Source organism: Penicillium brevicompactum (assembly GCF_028827555.1).
Source record: "Penicillium brevicompactum strain IBT 35665 chromosome Unknown utg000003l_segment0_segment0, whole genome shotgun sequence".
NCBI lineage: Eukaryota > Fungi > Ascomycota > Eurotiomycetes > Eurotiales > Aspergillaceae > Penicillium > Penicillium brevicompactum.
This window is the reverse complement of record NW_026623206.1, coordinates 785,439-800,298: the sequence shown is the minus strand read 5'-3', so window position 1 is coordinate 800,298 and position 14,860 is coordinate 785,439. Positions and strand designations below refer to the sequence as shown.

Genomic DNA, 14,860 nt, shown 5'->3' with positions numbered 1-14,860 from the left:
TACCTCTCGATGGCCAATAATCGCGTTCCTATCAATTACGAGGTTCCTTCTTTTCCGTCGTTATACGATCCCCTGCCGTCGCATCACCAGCAGGCATATTACCTCTACTACACGAAGGACATATGGCGGTTTACACTATTCTGGACACTGGCGTTTTACGCTGCAACACATTTGACCGTTGCTGCATGTGCTATGATAACACAGCGCCGTAACTGGACTGTGATATGGATCATACCGTTGGTGTACAGTTTCATCGCAGCCCTTGAGGGGCTCCTGGCTGGGAGCATAGTTGGACTTGTGTAAGTGGATAAATAGAAGCATCGCCTCAAACCTATGGAGTGATAGCTGACTGTTTGTCCTCAAGTCTCGGCGCAGTGTACGAGGCAGGCAACTTCAGGATGTCGACTTGGCTGCCTATGATATGGGGCGGTGTCAACGTGATGCTCCTCATTGTCACTAGCTTCCCCATGCAAGGTGGTCTTTAAGTCGCCACGAGCACGCTGCAATATAAGCTCCATACGATGCACCCAACTGCCCGAATGTCGACCTACGGCATTCGCTCGTCTACAACGCCCGAGGAAGCTGGAATGTCCGAAACTTGCTATGATACAATTGGGAACTGATATCTCAAATGCGCCGTTGCCCTGCATCATAGTGGCCATGCTAAAATTAAATCCTGACGCCAAACCCAGACCGATTGCACAAACATCCCAAACAACGGGTTATCAATCACCGTCTCTGATTAGCATCGGGCATTCCACCCAACCCAGGCAGGCCGCCAAACCCACCAGGGAAGCCAGGGGTATTCGCCAGAGCTTGGAGATTGAAATTTTGGGGCATGGGGAATCCTTGAAGCTGCTTTTGCAGTTGCGCCATGTCCATATTCACCGGCGGGGTGCCGGTCATTCCAGGCAAAGCAAATCCAGGCATTCCTGGATTTTGTGGATTTGACTGAGGTGGCGGTTGTTGGCCCATGAGCGCAGCCAACCGCTCTGGATTCATCCCACTCATAGCACTGGGCGGCGGAGGAGGTGCGTTGCCAATGCCGGGTAACAAGCCTGGACCATCGTTCTGGGAGCCGGCCAGCGGCGCACTTTGAATACCTGGCAGAGCAGAAGTACCTGGCCGGCGCTGGTCGACCAGGCTGTCGGCTTCGTCTTGAATTTCTTGCTCCTCGTCATCGCGCATCTGTTTGCGACCGAAGCCTCGACTCCATGTTCCCTGGGCTTCGGCAGCTTCTTCGCCGATGTGGAATCGATCTTTCATGTAACTAGTCTCACCCGGTCGTGTCCGCGACCAAAATCGAGTGAAATTGTCTTTAGACCCAGAGGCCAGGATGTGACCCAGTGGGTGCCAGTCTAATGACCAAATCGTAGCTCCGTGTGCATATTGAATCCGATGGGCGGGGTAAATAACTTGCGGCGGAGTATTAGCCGGGTCCGGGCTGTCGTATGGGGCCACGGTAGGAGCATGGCCGGCGGGCAGGTTCGGCTCGTCAAGCAGGTAGTGATAAAGAGAGCCGTCCTCGGCACCGGTTGAGATCAGGTTGCTGTGAATGGGGTGCCATGTCAATGAAGAAACTGGCTTTTCGTGGCCTCGCAGAATGCAGATATCGCGCATCATCCGCAGATCGAAGACTCGTGCGGTTTGGTCGCGCGAAGATGTAGCGAGAAGATTGCTGTTCACTCGAGAGAAGCGCGTAGACGTGACCGTGTTTTTATGGCTGTGAAGTGTGGTCAAGCATCGCCCAGTGCGTGGGTCCCAAAATTTGACCTGATGATCCTTGGATCCGGAAACAATCAATCCTTTGGTAGGGTGCCAGTCACAGGATTTGACATCCCAGTTGTGTCCGGTCAGGGTAGTATCGGCTGTTCGAGTAGCGAAATCGAAGATCTTGAGTGTCGTATCGTCGGACGCGGACAGGAATTTTGTGTCACTTGGGGCCCATGAAAGATCGCGAACTGCATCGTGGTGGGCGTCGTCGATCGTCTCGACGTTGTTGAAGTTGGGTCGCCAATACTTAATATCTCCTCTTTGTCCACCGGAGATCAGCCAGTCTTGGCTATGAGCCCATGCCAGTGAAGTGACACCGGCCTGTATTTGATCGTAGTGCGCCTGCGAAACATTTCTTTAGCAAGCTCCCCCATGCACCAGGCTTTGATACACGTACGTCCATGACCGTCTCGAAGTTGAAAGCTGTTCCGTTCCATAACATAAATTCTCCCGTGTGACCTCCGGTCAACAATCGCCTTCCTTCGGGAGTCCATCGCACGACGACGATAGGTTTCTTTGACTTTCCGATAGACTGGTGAAGGTGTCGTACCGGAATCGTGTCGACGGCGGAGAAAGGACGCGCCATCGGAGGAAGGACCTGTGCGATGTCAGTTGCTGTCGACGGCGCAGGTGTGATCGATAAGGTACATCAACTGCAAAGCTGGGACTTGGTCGCTCTGTCTCCAGTCTATGTCCTCCTTTGTATCGCGGCTGGCGAGTTCGCATCCATTGTACCATTGAAGAGCCATAATCGGTGACCAGACCTATCGCACAGCGTTGTTAGTACCGGAAGGGAACAGAAGCGACCAAAGCCAAACGTGAAGGAAGCACATACGTGGTCTGCGAGGTCCGACGGGACCATCGAAATTCTTCCCGAAACGGCCTCCATCGTGGTCCTCGAAATAGGCCATGACGACGATGAACGCGAGATCTCAAAAGTTCGGAGGACAGAGAAAGTCGACGAGCTCGGGATCCCTTGGCGGCCTGCGACGCTCATTGGCTGCGGGCCCATCTGCAAGCGCTATGATGCTCCCCGCATGTCAAGACAGTCCAGCCCAGATTAACAACCGTTGGGATTTCGGAAGGTCGCTTTTTGTCTTTTTCTCTTTTTCTCTTGGTCCTCTTTTTCTCTTGGTCCTCTTTTTCTCCCTCTCCCTTTGTGTCTTGCCATGCTGCAGGGTGATTTGCTATAATCGTTACATTGCCGTCGGAGCTCCGGGAGCTTAGACCCTTCCACTCTCGCACCACCGCCAAGGTTGCAAAGCTGTCATGACTTCTCGCACAGAAGCCATGGCTAGCGAATGGGAGGCCAATTCGGCCAACGGGGACACCCATGATGAGCCTCGTTCTCCTCCCAAGAAGCGCAGCAAGTATCGTCATATAGCTGCCTATCATTCTAAGCTGCAGCACTCGAGCCTCAGTCGCGAGGCCGATGTGCTGCCCAATTTCCTGGGATTTCGAAACCTGATGGTTCTGGTGCTTGGTATGATCGACCCTGAACTTTCAATATGAGTTATAGACTGATGTTTCAACAGTGGCAATGAATTTGCGACTGATTATTGAGAACTTCATGAAAGTGGGTTGTTGCGCGACGCAATTATCGACCATTGCTAACGTACGATCGATCTTTAGTATGGTGTATTGATCTGCATCAAATGCCACGACTACCGTAGGCAGGACGTTGTTCTGGGGTCTATATTGTTCGCTTCGGTGCCATGTCACCTGCTCGTTGCATACATCATCGAGCTCTCCGCAGCCACAGCCGCGAAGCGAACAGTTGGCCGCCAGAAGAAAACCGAGGAAGAAAAGGAGCGTGACCAGAAGGAGTTCCAGTCGACTTGGCCGTACACTGCGTTCCTGCACACGCTGAACGCGACGTTGTGCCTTGCGGTAACCAGCTTCGTGGTCTACTTCTACATCCACCACCCGGGGATTGGCACTATTTGCCAGCTTCACGCCATCATTGTGTGGCTGAAAAACTGCTCTTACGCCTTCACAAACCGAGACCTTCGTCTCGCACTGCTGAACCCCTCTGCGGACCCGGGCTTGCCCGAAATCTACTCCTCGTGCCCATACCCGAGGAACATCACCATCAGCAACCTGGGATACTTCTGGTTGGCGCCGACCCTCGTCTACCAGCCTGTTTACCCGCGCACTCCTTCCATCCGGTGGTCCTTTGTCGCTAAACGTCTGGCCGAGTTCGTGGGTCTTTCCATGTTCATCTGGGTCTTGTCTGCGCAGTACGCGGCCCCAGTGCTCCGCAACTCAATTGACAAGATCGCGGTGATGGACATTGCTTCGATCCTCGAGCGAGTCATGAAGCTCTCTACTATTTCGCTCATCATCTGGCTGGCTGGGTTTTTCGCATTGTTCCAGGCACTGCTGAATGCCCTGGCCGAGGTCATGCAGTTTGGAGACCGTGAATTCTACACCGACTGGTGGAACAGCTCGAGTCTCGGTGTTTATTGGCGATCATGGAATCGGCCCGTGTATCTGTTCATGAAGCGCCATGTCTTCTCGCCGCTGGTGGGTCGTGGCTGGAGCCCCCTGGCCGCCAGTGGGATGGTGTTCGCGCTTTCCGCCGTTCTCCACGAAATGCTTGTTGGGATCCCCACGCACAACTTCATTGGTATGTCACCGCTGCTGTCACCCCCCCGCCCTTTACTGATCGTTCCCAGGTGTGGCATTCTTTGGTATGATGTTCCAGTTGCCGTTGATCGCGCTCACCACGCCTTTGGAGAAGATGCGCGGGCCGTCCGGCAAGGTGATCGGTAATTGTATCTTCTGGGTCAGCTTCTGTCTTGTAGGTCAGCCTCTTGGAGCTTTGCTGTACTTCTTCGCTTGGCAGGCCAAGTACGGCAGTGTGAGCCGCATGACTCCTTTGCCGGCGACTGCATAGAAGATGAAATGGACTTTGGCGCCTCGTGGTGGGACAATGTGGAAATATTTTGCAATATAAAAAGCATTGGACAATAGGACATGAGAACATAAAGATCCGAGAGATTTTAAACAACAGAAAGGAACGGAGTACGGAGCAAGTGGAGCTCAAGAATGCGGGGACCAAAGCGCCGGATGGGACGGGCGAACGAGTTGCCCCGACGGGAGCTCGGCGCTCAACCTGTCCGAGCCTTGCGGTTATAAAGGAGCACAACATCAAGCCACCCTCTCACATCATCTATCAGTTTAAAACTACACAATGGTCGCATTCATCATCCCCAGTAACTACGGGTAAGAAAAAGCTCCTCAATCGCCCAAACCAGAATGCGCCGCTAACCACCTCTCAGTGCCGTGATTGGCGTGGCGCTCGGCGCTATCCCTGTCCTCGGATTCGTTCACGGTATCGTCACCGGCAGCCTGCGCAAGCAGGCCAAGGTGCCCTACCCCAACAGCTATGCTTCTATGGAGCTCTCCAAGGAGAATGTCAGTACTCCGTTATCCCCGAAGATCGCACTAAGCAGAGATCTAACCAATTCCAGGCCAAGGCAGAACAGTTCAACTGCGCCCAGCGTGCCCACTCCAACTTCCTCGAAAACTCCTCGCAGACCATGCTCTTCACTCTCGTTGCTGGTTTGAAGTACCCTGAGTATGCGGCTGGTCTTGGTGCTCTGTGGGTGTTCTTCCGAGTACTGTTCCTCTACGGCTACGTCTACTCCGGGAAGCCGCAGGGTAAGGGCCGCATGATTGGTAGCTTCTTCTGGCTGGTGCAGGGCGCACTCTGGGGACTGAGTGTGTTCGGTGTTGGACGGTCTCTGATCTCTCTCTAAACGTTAATTTAAGTAGCAAATGGCCATTCCTCCGGGACAACCTTCCACTACTTGGGTGTAACAAACCATAATATTAAAGCTAACGTGGGAACTAAACCTGATTGAAATATGTAATATTAAGGCTGAAGACGAGTAATGGAGAGTCCAACGATAGTTTAGAGTCCAATGGCTGTACTATCTTTTTGCTAATTACCTTTTGGTTCGGTTTCACTGTCTTTTGAGCTGTCTTTCTACCTATGTTTCTAGCTGTCCTTCTAGCTGTTGTTTAGTTTCTTCATAAGAGGATCCCGCAAGCGGTAGCAGAGGCTCATACGGAGTACAGTACTCACACTTACGTATACACATAGATCATATCAGACTACTTGTATGGGGTATTTTATACTATATTTATATAAAACTTCTGCATTAGGAAAGCCACAGGCCCACTTCACTTCCGGGGATTTTGCCCCGCGGCAGAAAAAGTTCCGCTTCACCTTTTTTTGCTTCTGATTCCAGTCTCAGACTTATAAACCCCTCATTAACAATGTCCTCCAAGTCGCAATTGACCTACGGCGCCCGTGCCAAGTCGCACCCCAACCCCCTCGCGCGCAAGCTCTTCCAGGTCGCCGAAGAGAAGAAGAGCAATGTGACCGTCTCCGCCGACGTGACCACCACCAAAGAACTCCTCGATCTCGCTGATCGTATGACTCCCCTAAACTTCTCAGGTTCCTCAAACCCTCACCTAACACCCACAGGCCTGGGCCCCTACATCGCCGTGATCAAAACCCACATCGACATCCTCTCGGACTTCAGCCAAGCGACGATCGACGGACTCAACGCTCTCGCCGCTAAGCACAACTTCCTTATCTTCGAAGACCGCAAGTTCATCGACATCGGCAACACCGTCCAGAAGCAATACCACAACGGCACCCTCCGCATCTCCGAATGGGCCCACATCATCAACTGCTCCATCCTGCCGGGTGAGGGCATCGTCGAAGCGCTCGCCCAAACCGCCCAAGACCCCTCCTTCCCCTACGGCTCCGAGCGCGGCCTCCTCATCCTCGCGGAGATGACCTCCAAGGGCTCCCTCGCTACCGGCTCTTACACCTCTGCCTCCGTCGACATCGCCCGCAAGTACCCCAGTTTCGTGCTGGGCTTTGTGTCAACCCGCTCGCTGGGCGAGGTCGACGCGAGCGTTGCGCCCGCGCAGGATGAGGACTTCGTTGTCTTCACCACGGGCGTCAACCTTTCCTCCAAGGGCGATAAGCTCGGCCAGCAGTATCAGACTCCACAGTCGGCGGTCGGCCGTGGTGCCGATTTCATTATCTCCGGTCGTGGCATCTACGCCGCGGCCGACCCGGTCGATGCTGCCAAGCAGTACCAGCAACAAGGCTGGGATGCGTACCTGGCCCGTGTTGCGCAATAGAGTGTACCTACATACCCGGTAAGAGTTACATTGCATAATGAAGTTCATGGCGTGCTATATACTCTGTACAGTAAATTTTGATCTTGGTGCATGAGTCTGGTGCGCGACTATGTACGGAGTAAGGAGACTTGCCACAAGGGATGCAAGGAGAGCGCTGTTTCGTAAGTTTTTCTCTCGGGGTATTATCTACAGTATCTGTGTAAAATATTTCACAGGTGCAGATGTGGAGAGAGCAAGATAAGTGTCAATTAGTATCGACTTGTCAACCGAAAACGGGTCGGCTATCTGATAACCAAGTACTTTTGGCCGGATAGGAGACTAGATCTGGCTCCGAAGTTCCCAAGCACTATACTCCATCCTCAGGCTTCAAGCATAATTCAAGTGGAGCAACACTTTCACGTGGCGATCTTGACCTCTGTACACACCGGGTCTACAGCTGAGGCATCACATTGTACGGAGTACGGAGTACACAACAGAAGCAATGCCCAGGAAGTAAGTTATGCCCAGCCTACGAACCGGGATCTTGTCTTTTTGTGTCCGCCGATCATCCCACCCCCTCTCTTCGCAGCCAATCATCGCTGGAGATTTCAACCCCAGATACATCGGCTTATCGAATCCACTCTCAGCATTTGCTTGATAGCACCCGACCTATATGGACACTGTACGTAGTGCGCGGCAGTGTACGGCAGATAGCAGTATGTGATACTGATCTCCCCGCATTGCCTGTACTCGTGAAGTCTACTTATTTATATCGGGCCATTTTCTCCTTCCCAACCTTGCTCGAGTCTGGCTATAGTCATAATCTATACTCCCTTGAAATTTTCACTTGAACCACATCTTTTCAAGGTCTCCTCTCAGCCGGGATCTTGTTCAACATGGCTGAGAAATCCATCAGTCTTTCCACCGGCGTGGACAATGGCGACATCGAAAAGGTCAAGCATGTCAATCCAACGATCGAAAAACACTCGCACGATGCCGACGAGGCCATGAAGGCCATCGACGAGATGCACGGAGAGACGATAGAACTTGACGAAGCGACGAACCGTCGATTGCTGAGTATTATTGACTGGCATATGATGCCAATCATGTGTTTTATCTATGGAATGAATTATCTGGATAGTACGTAGTATACTCTACATCTGAACCAGGACCTGATCAAGACCAGAACTAACGCAGCACAGAGACAACATTATCCTACGCTAGTGTCATGGGTATCAAAGAAGATCTGAGTCTCGAGGGTGATCAATACCAATGGCTCGGCAGTCTATTCTATTTCGGTACCGATGTCTCTCCCTTATACTCGCGCGACAGCACTAATGTGTGTTGATAGGATATCTCGCCTGGGAATACCCAACCAATCGCCTCCTGCAGCGCCTCCCACTGGGCAAATACTCGGCGGCATGTATCCTCATCTGGGGAGCGATTTTATGCTGTTTTGCGGCTGTTAAAAACTACCCGGGCGCCATCGCTATCCGCTTCATGCTGGGTGTCTTTGAAGCGGCCGTCACACCTGGTTTTGCCCTTCTTACGTCCCAGGTATGTACCAGACCACTCATTTCTCAAACGGAAATCCCTGCAGTCCCGACTCCATACTCATGATCAAAAGTGGTACACCAAATACGAACAAGGCATCCGAGTCAACATCTGGTTCAGCTTCAATGGCGTAGGCCAAATTCTCGGTGGTGTAGTGGCCTACGGTATTGCCGTCGGCACAGCCAAGCACGGGTCTTCTATCGAGCCTTGGAAGATCGTCTTCATGGTGACTGGCCTGCTGACGGTTTGTCTGGGCGTGGTATTCCTGTGGATTGTGCCCGATAACCAGCTCAATGCGCGCTGGTTGAAGAAGGAAGATCGCGTGTTGGCGATTGCTCGTGTTCGCATTAACCAGCAGGGCATTGGTAACAAGCATTTCAAGCTCTATCAAGTGAAAGAGGCGCTGTTGGATCCCATGACCTGGGCATTCTTCTTCTACGCGATTATCGCGGATATCCCTAATGGCGGTATCACCAACTTCTTCAGTCAACTGGTATGATATTCAGAGAACACTGGAGGAAATCCTTTTTCTCAATATGAAGCGCTGACGGTGTATATCTGTACCAGATCAAAGGGTTCGGTTACACCGAGGAGCAGAGTCTCATCCTCGGCGTCCCAGGCGGCGCGGTGGAAGTCATCGCCCTCCTTCTCAACGGCTACATCGGCCACATCACCAACCAGCGAGTGCTGACCAGTCTCGGCGGGCTGGTCGCTTCGATCGTCGGCATGTTGCTAATCGTGGCACTTCCTCTGGGAAACAACGTCGGTCGCTTGATCGGCTACTATCTCACGCAAGCCAGTCCGACACCATTTGTCGCGTTGCTCTCGCTGATTTCTTCCAATGTGGCGGGATACACGAAGAAGACTACCGTGGCGGCTTTATATCTGATTGGATACTGTGCAGGGAATATCATCGGTGAGTGCAGTGGGCCCAATGTTGGCCATCGACAGTCGAACGTGCGCACTGACATTGTCGTAGGCCCACAAACCTTCCGCCCGAAGGATGCCCCCCCGCTATGTCCCCGCCGAAGTCACCATCATCGTCTGCTGGGGCGTGTGTTTGTTTTTGCTGGTCGGAGTGTGGATGTGGTATCGTCGACAGAATCAGAAGAAGCTTCTGTTTACTGCCCGACCGGACTATGTGCGGTTGGAGAATCAAGAGTAAGTTTTTTGTCGACTTCAGACTCGGCATGCAGGCCGAAATTTAGCTTCTCACTAATTTTGCTTTCGCAGGTGGCTTGATTTGACGGATCGGGAGAACCCCGAGTTCCTGTATTCTCTTTGATTTGTACATTCTCTACTTTGTGTATTTACATGTTAGGGGTAAGAAGTCTTTAGGACTACGAATTATGACTTGATCCCGATTTGAAAGTGTTTAAGACATCTATCGTCATGGTGTAGATCGTTGAGGGCGGTGTCCCAACACACTAAGAGAATTAGGGTCTATTAGGGTCTAGTAGGCCTGTCCAACCTGTTTGGGGTCTGCTAGGGTCCCTCTGCAAGTAACAACGTGCATCACACGGTGGACTAGCGTGAACACTCACTTAAAATTCCATTCCCGCACCGCACATCTTTTACCAACTGATCGTCCACGCAAGGTTTACTTTTGCTTGTCCATGTGGACCATTCAAGTGACTCCGGATTCTCTGCAGGCCCTGCAGGCCACTTTCTGTACCACCATTCTGGGTAGATTAATATAGATTAATAGATTAATAGCTTTATAGCGCCATAATACGGAGAACCGAGTAATAAGGTAGCATACAGAGTACAAACCCCTGCATTTCTGCATTTGTCACTGCAGGGGCGTTGGCGCTTCTATAGGACGATCACCGGCCAGACACTCTAGACGCCGAACCCCCCACTCCGCTAAAATAAATGAGGAGCGGTGTGCGCGAGAATAAATAGGAATCTCATGTCTTTTGATTCTATTTAGGCTTCTGTTTCATCTTTGGATATTTTTGTTAATCTTTTTTTGGGGGGGTTCCATGTGGTTTCAAGATGGAGTCAAACTGCATATATGAATCCTCATAGACACCGCACCTCGGCTCTTAACTATACGGTGTCCAGCAGGTCCTGAACGCTGAACTTGTGAACTGCGAAGGTGCATTGCAAGGGCACCTGCCAGTTCCAAACTCTCTCTGATGGCGTCCGTCACATGTCTGGCTCTACAGCCCTCTTTAACCCTCTCTACAAAATCACCTATTATCACCGAACTTGAGAGATGTGAACCTATATCCCCATCCGAGATGGCCAAGGTCAAACGTATCGACCCACCTTCACCCAGGCGCAGCTCACAGCCCTCCACCTCCACAACGCACTCTCGCTCAGCCTCGCGCAGCACCACCTCGCGCCCCAACAGTCGCCGTAGCTCCCTACACTCTACACGTCGGACAATTCCCAACGGTGCCATCGTGCCCGTCCCTTCAACCCGTATCCCTCCACAAGAACGGCGCGAGTCTCTCATCGCCCTGCACCGGGAATCATGCCGTCTCTTCCAAGAGACAGAGACGGAGACAAGCCGTCCAGCTCTCCAACGAGCGGCCTCTACAAGCGCTCGGCGAGAAAGCCGCTCCTCAACTGAGAAGGGAAGCTCCGCCCCATCATCCCCAATCGTATCATCGCGCTCAAGCTTCCGCTTCGAGCCCGAGTCACCAACACAGCCTCCGCACTTCCTCTCGCAAAGAGATCGCTCAAACACAATGCCCACTATCAGCCCTTCGTCCTCGTCCATCCATGTCCCGGCGACAGTCATGGAGTGGACATCGGATGATACCCGGCGGCGAGAGTATGAGAAGATCGACCGAGCGAGTAGTGGAGTGCGAGGATTCTGGCGGCGTGTAGCGCCGCGCTGTTTCCAAACTCGGGATGCTCGAGTTCCGTTTTTCGAAGAAGGCAAGCCCGAGCGTGAAGGGAGCGTCCGTCGATTCAGAATGGATCTTCCTGACGATGCGCCTTGTAAAGGACATTCAAATGTCTTGAGCCCGAGTGCTCGACGCCGTTGGACTTGTCTTCGATCAAAGACGTCTCCACTTCCTAACGCCTGACTTGGCCGTTTCCTCTTTTTTGCGTCCTAGTAGCACTGGTGCTGCGCTGGCTTCTTCCCTCCCTATGATACCACGATTCCGAGTGACAAACTTGCATTGCTTTTGCATCCAGTGGCCGTTCCCGTGGAACGGTGTATCGCTGGCTTCTTCATCTCTAGTCGCTTTTGCATTCGTTGCATTGTCTGTTGTTGTCCCTTCCTTCAGACTGAGATACCCTTCGTTCGAGTATGTGTACATACTTTTCTCTGGTACATAATCGGCCTTCGTGTCGCTATTCATATTAAGTATAATTCCGCTTTCGGTGCACTGAATATAGACACATTTGGCCTAGGTCTGGTACAAGGTTTAGTAGCCTTTGAGTTGCTTTGCAGTTAATCTCGGTCCCCGCGAGTGCTTGTGCCCGTCGAGCTTGATGGCATAACCTTGAAGGTCACAAAAAACTCCATGTTGGTGAAATTGCCGCCAGTCTGTTTAACAGTCAATATCGTGAGTGAGGCCCTCCCACGCCCATGGAAGAGATGATTGTATATTTGAGATCCAGTTGCATTCGAATATTCCCTATGTATTGAATCAACCACAGGGTGCACATCGATAGAATTTCATAAAACATGAGTACGCCAAACCTGAAACAGGCCAAAATGCACAAGCGCCGGGTATATCAAAGACAAAAACCCAAAATGCTTTTCTTTTCATCCTTTCCCTCCACAATGACCGCTCACAGCAGATCAAAGTCATCCAACTTCTCGCGGTAACGCAGGATGTTGCGCTTGATCTTACTGGAATCCACCCAGGTGACGAAGTCCTCCATGTTGCGGGAGACCAAAAACGCAGGATCATTGACGACCTCCGTACCAACGCGAACATGGCCCTGCTCGATGAAAGTCGTAGACTAAAACAATTAGCAAAACATACTCAAATCTCTCCAATCTCCAATCGTTGTACTCACAGCCTTGATAGTCTCCACCATTCCAGAGCGCACCATGAAGACAGCCAATCTGCGCCGACACAAAGCGGAAACAGTCACTTCGCGCTCGACCTTGGACAGACCTGCGCCCTGCTCGCGAGACTGCTTCAGGATACCCATGCGCCACAACTTGTCCAGGAGCTCGGATTCGAGCTTCTTGCGCAGTGGGTCGGACTCGGGGTCCAGCTGAGAGAGCTTGTGGGCGAGTTGACGCAGAGATCCGCAGAGGGAGTTGTATTTCTTGTAGTCCATTGGGTCTTGGAGGAGGTACCGTTGACGGATCTGGTGCTCGCGGTGGTTGCCATCGGACTTGTAGTTGTGGAAGTCGACCTTCCGGAGAAGCCTGAGTGAGTGGTTAATCGCTGGGTTCTGTTGGACGAAGTGCCATGGCACCGGGGTTGGAATCGGGTTCGAGCTGGATAACGTACTTTTTCTCGTGGTGCTTGAGTTCACGGACCATTGTAGCGACTCGGTTGGATCACGACAATAATTTGTGAGTGTCTTGAATTTCCTGTTCCGAGTGAAGCAAATCGCCGATAACAAAAAAATTGGGTTATCAGGGCGGTGGGGTTCTGCCGAGATTCAATCGCCCCACCGCCTTTCCCCAACCGTCGACTGTTTGTACCTCTCGGAAGTTATTCCTGATCAACATCACGTTGATATCGCAAAATGGAAGAACCGGCTGCAGAACCACCGGTCAGACCCTCTGGTCGTCCACGTGTGGATCTGGAGGCCCAAAAACCCGAAATCATCGCGCTATACGAGAAGAAAATGTCGAGCGCGGACATCTGCAAACACCTGAAAGCACAGCATGACATACAGATCTCCGCACGAACATTGACGAAACGCCTGCAGCGCTGGGGAGTGAAGGAAAAGAAGAAGGAAAACAACACATCCAACCAAGAGCTCCATGCACGTATCAAGCACCTCTTCTTCGAGGTGGGTCTTTCGGACCAAGAGATTGTCACGGTTCTGAACGATGAAGGCTTCGATGTTTCTCAGCGGACTTTGCGCAGGCTACGCCATCAGCTTGGCATACGGCTGCGTCTTGACTCGCCCGCACAGCAGCAAGCGCAGGTACAGGAGATTCTCGACGCACTGACTGAGGAAATGGACAAAGGCACTATTGAGGGATATGGCAAGGAGCTCTTGCACAACCACTTCCGCAGCAAGGGCTATGTTTTTGCTCGCGACCGACTTTACAATGTCTACCGCATGCTTCGTCCTGAGACCGTGGAGAGCCGCACGCGTGACTTTCAGCGACGTCCTCCCCCGCCTAAGATCCTGGCCGGCCCTAATCTGACCTGGCATGTCAATGGGTACACCAAGCTGGCTAATTTTGGATTCCGCATTCACGCGGAGATCGACTCGTATTCTCGCTACGTTCTGTGGATCAATGTTGGTGTTGACGCTCACACGGCAGCGGGCGTTCTCAAGCACCATCTTGAAACAGTCACCGCCAAAGGTCGCCAACCGCGTACTCTCCGATCTGACCTGGAATCCGAAGTTCCTCTTCTAGCCGATGCTCACTTTGCGCTTCGTCGTGTCGGCGATGTAGATGTTCAGCGCGACCAATGCTGTGCGCCGGGTCGAGCCAATGATACCCACCGCATTGAATCTTGGTGGGCTCAGCTTGCTAAATCAGTAGTAACTCTTTACCATGTAAGCTCAACAGAATACTTTCTCATGCCAAGCTTTCTAACTCAGGCACACAGAACTACTTCCGCCAACTCCACAGCGAAGGCCTCTTCTCAGCATCAGTAGTACCCGAACAAGTGGCCCTCTTCGCCATATACATGCCCATTCTCAGAAGCCACATCAAATCATACGTCCAAACATGGAACATCCACAACATCCGCAAACAAGCGGACCATCCCGAGCGCGCCCCTGGAAAACCCTACATGAATTACCACCACCCACCCAAGGGAGTAGAGAACTTCGGTCTCTCAGTCGATGCCCCAACCGTCCAGGCCATGCAGCAGACCTACTCGGGATACGACACAGATGAGTACATGCCTCCAGACACGATGCGCTGGTGCGAGGCACAGCTCTTCGACCTGGGCTTCGATCCCAATTCCCCGCCTGCGAGGCTGCCCGGCGATCTCCAACCGTTCCGATCTGTCTACCTGGCTCTGCGGGAGCGGGCTTGGCGACATGAGCGGTCGGGCGCAGCGCCAAAGTTGGCTCTTTGTGTTGCCGGCCAAAGTCTGCACGGCTATATGGCGCAGTCTCAGTAGAGGGGTTATGCTTTTGTTATGAACGTAATGAATAATGGAACTTATGATTTGGCTTTTGTTGGATTGGGGCGTCTTCGTCGCAATTTGAGGTGACTCCAAGGTTGCTCTGGCATGATAGGACGAGGGAAATTCTCAGTAGA

The 14,860-nt window shown here is 52.3% G+C and overlaps 9 protein-coding genes across 9 annotated transcripts; 7 read left to right on the top strand and 2 right to left on the bottom strand.

Moving 5' to 3' along the window:
- Nucleotides 1-9: 9 nt before the first annotated feature.
- Nucleotides 10-485, top strand: N7506_004180 (uncharacterized protein; the record flags this gene model as incomplete). The annotated part of the gene is made up of 2 exons (XM_056953475.1): nt 10-299; nt 365-485. The coding sequence occupies 2 exons, from the start codon at nt 10-12 to the stop codon at nt 483-485; spliced, it is 411 nt and encodes a 136-aa protein (XP_056812364.1).
- A 244-nt stretch (nt 486-729) lies between these two features.
- Nucleotides 730-2,684, bottom strand: N7506_004179 (WD40 repeat domain-containing protein; the record flags this gene model as incomplete). Its single annotated transcript, XM_056953474.1, has 4 exons — nt 730-2,115; nt 2,171-2,371; nt 2,422-2,537; nt 2,609-2,684. 4 exons carry the CDS (start codon nt 2,682-2,684, stop codon nt 730-732), a joined length of 1,779 nt encoding a protein of 592 aa, XP_056812363.1.
- Nucleotides 2,685-3,042: 358 nt separating this feature from the next.
- N7506_004178 (putative diacylglycerol O-acyltransferase (DgaT)) lies at nt 3,043-4,672 on the top strand (the record flags this gene model as incomplete). Its single annotated transcript, XM_056953473.1, has 4 exons — nt 3,043-3,256; nt 3,309-3,349; nt 3,406-4,402; nt 4,452-4,672. The coding sequence occupies 4 exons, from the start codon at nt 3,043-3,045 to the stop codon at nt 4,670-4,672; spliced, it is 1,473 nt and encodes a 490-aa protein (XP_056812362.1).
- A 297-nt stretch (nt 4,673-4,969) lies between these two features.
- On the top strand, nt 4,970-5,537 carry N7506_004177 (MAPEG family protein; the record flags this gene model as incomplete). Its single annotated transcript, XM_056953472.1, has 3 exons — nt 4,970-5,001; nt 5,058-5,193; nt 5,250-5,537. The coding sequence occupies 3 exons, from the start codon at nt 4,970-4,972 to the stop codon at nt 5,535-5,537; spliced, it is 456 nt and encodes a 151-aa protein (XP_056812361.1).
- A 523-nt stretch (nt 5,538-6,060) lies between these two features.
- On the top strand, nt 6,061-6,942 carry pyrG (orotidine-5'-phosphate decarboxylase pyrG; the record flags this gene model as incomplete). Its single annotated transcript, XM_056953471.1, has 1 exon — nt 6,061-6,942. One exon carries the CDS (start codon nt 6,061-6,063, stop codon nt 6,940-6,942), a length of 882 nt encoding a protein of 293 aa, XP_056812360.1.
- Nucleotides 6,943-7,817: 875 nt separating this feature from the next.
- On the top strand, nt 7,818-9,760 carry N7506_004175 (allantoate permease family MFS transporter; the record flags this gene model as incomplete). Its single annotated transcript, XM_056953470.1, has 7 exons — nt 7,818-8,061; nt 8,124-8,219; nt 8,273-8,478; nt 8,549-8,968; nt 9,043-9,411; nt 9,455-9,636; nt 9,709-9,760. 7 exons carry the CDS (start codon nt 7,818-7,820, stop codon nt 9,758-9,760), a joined length of 1,569 nt encoding a protein of 522 aa, XP_056812359.1.
- Nucleotides 9,761-10,616: 856 nt separating this feature from the next.
- N7506_004174 (uncharacterized protein) lies at nt 10,617-11,519 on the top strand (the record flags this gene model as incomplete). The annotated part of the gene is made up of 1 exon (XM_056953469.1): nt 10,617-11,519. One exon carries the CDS (start codon nt 10,617-10,619, stop codon nt 11,517-11,519), a length of 903 nt encoding a protein of 300 aa, XP_056812358.1.
- A 715-nt stretch (nt 11,520-12,234) lies between these two features.
- N7506_004173 (snoRNA-binding rRNA-processing protein IMP3) lies at nt 12,235-12,943 on the bottom strand (the record flags this gene model as incomplete). The annotated part of the gene is made up of 3 exons (XM_056953468.1): nt 12,235-12,408; nt 12,466-12,826; nt 12,912-12,943. The coding sequence occupies 3 exons, from the start codon at nt 12,941-12,943 to the stop codon at nt 12,235-12,237; spliced, it is 567 nt and encodes a 188-aa protein (XP_056812357.1).
- Nucleotides 12,944-13,152: 209 nt separating this feature from the next.
- On the top strand, nt 13,153-14,720 carry N7506_004172 (uncharacterized protein; the record flags this gene model as incomplete). Its single annotated transcript, XM_056953467.1, has 2 exons — nt 13,153-14,145; nt 14,199-14,720. 2 exons carry the CDS (start codon nt 13,153-13,155, stop codon nt 14,718-14,720), a joined length of 1,515 nt encoding a protein of 504 aa, XP_056812356.1.
- Between the last annotated feature and the right edge of the window lie 140 nt (nt 14,721-14,860).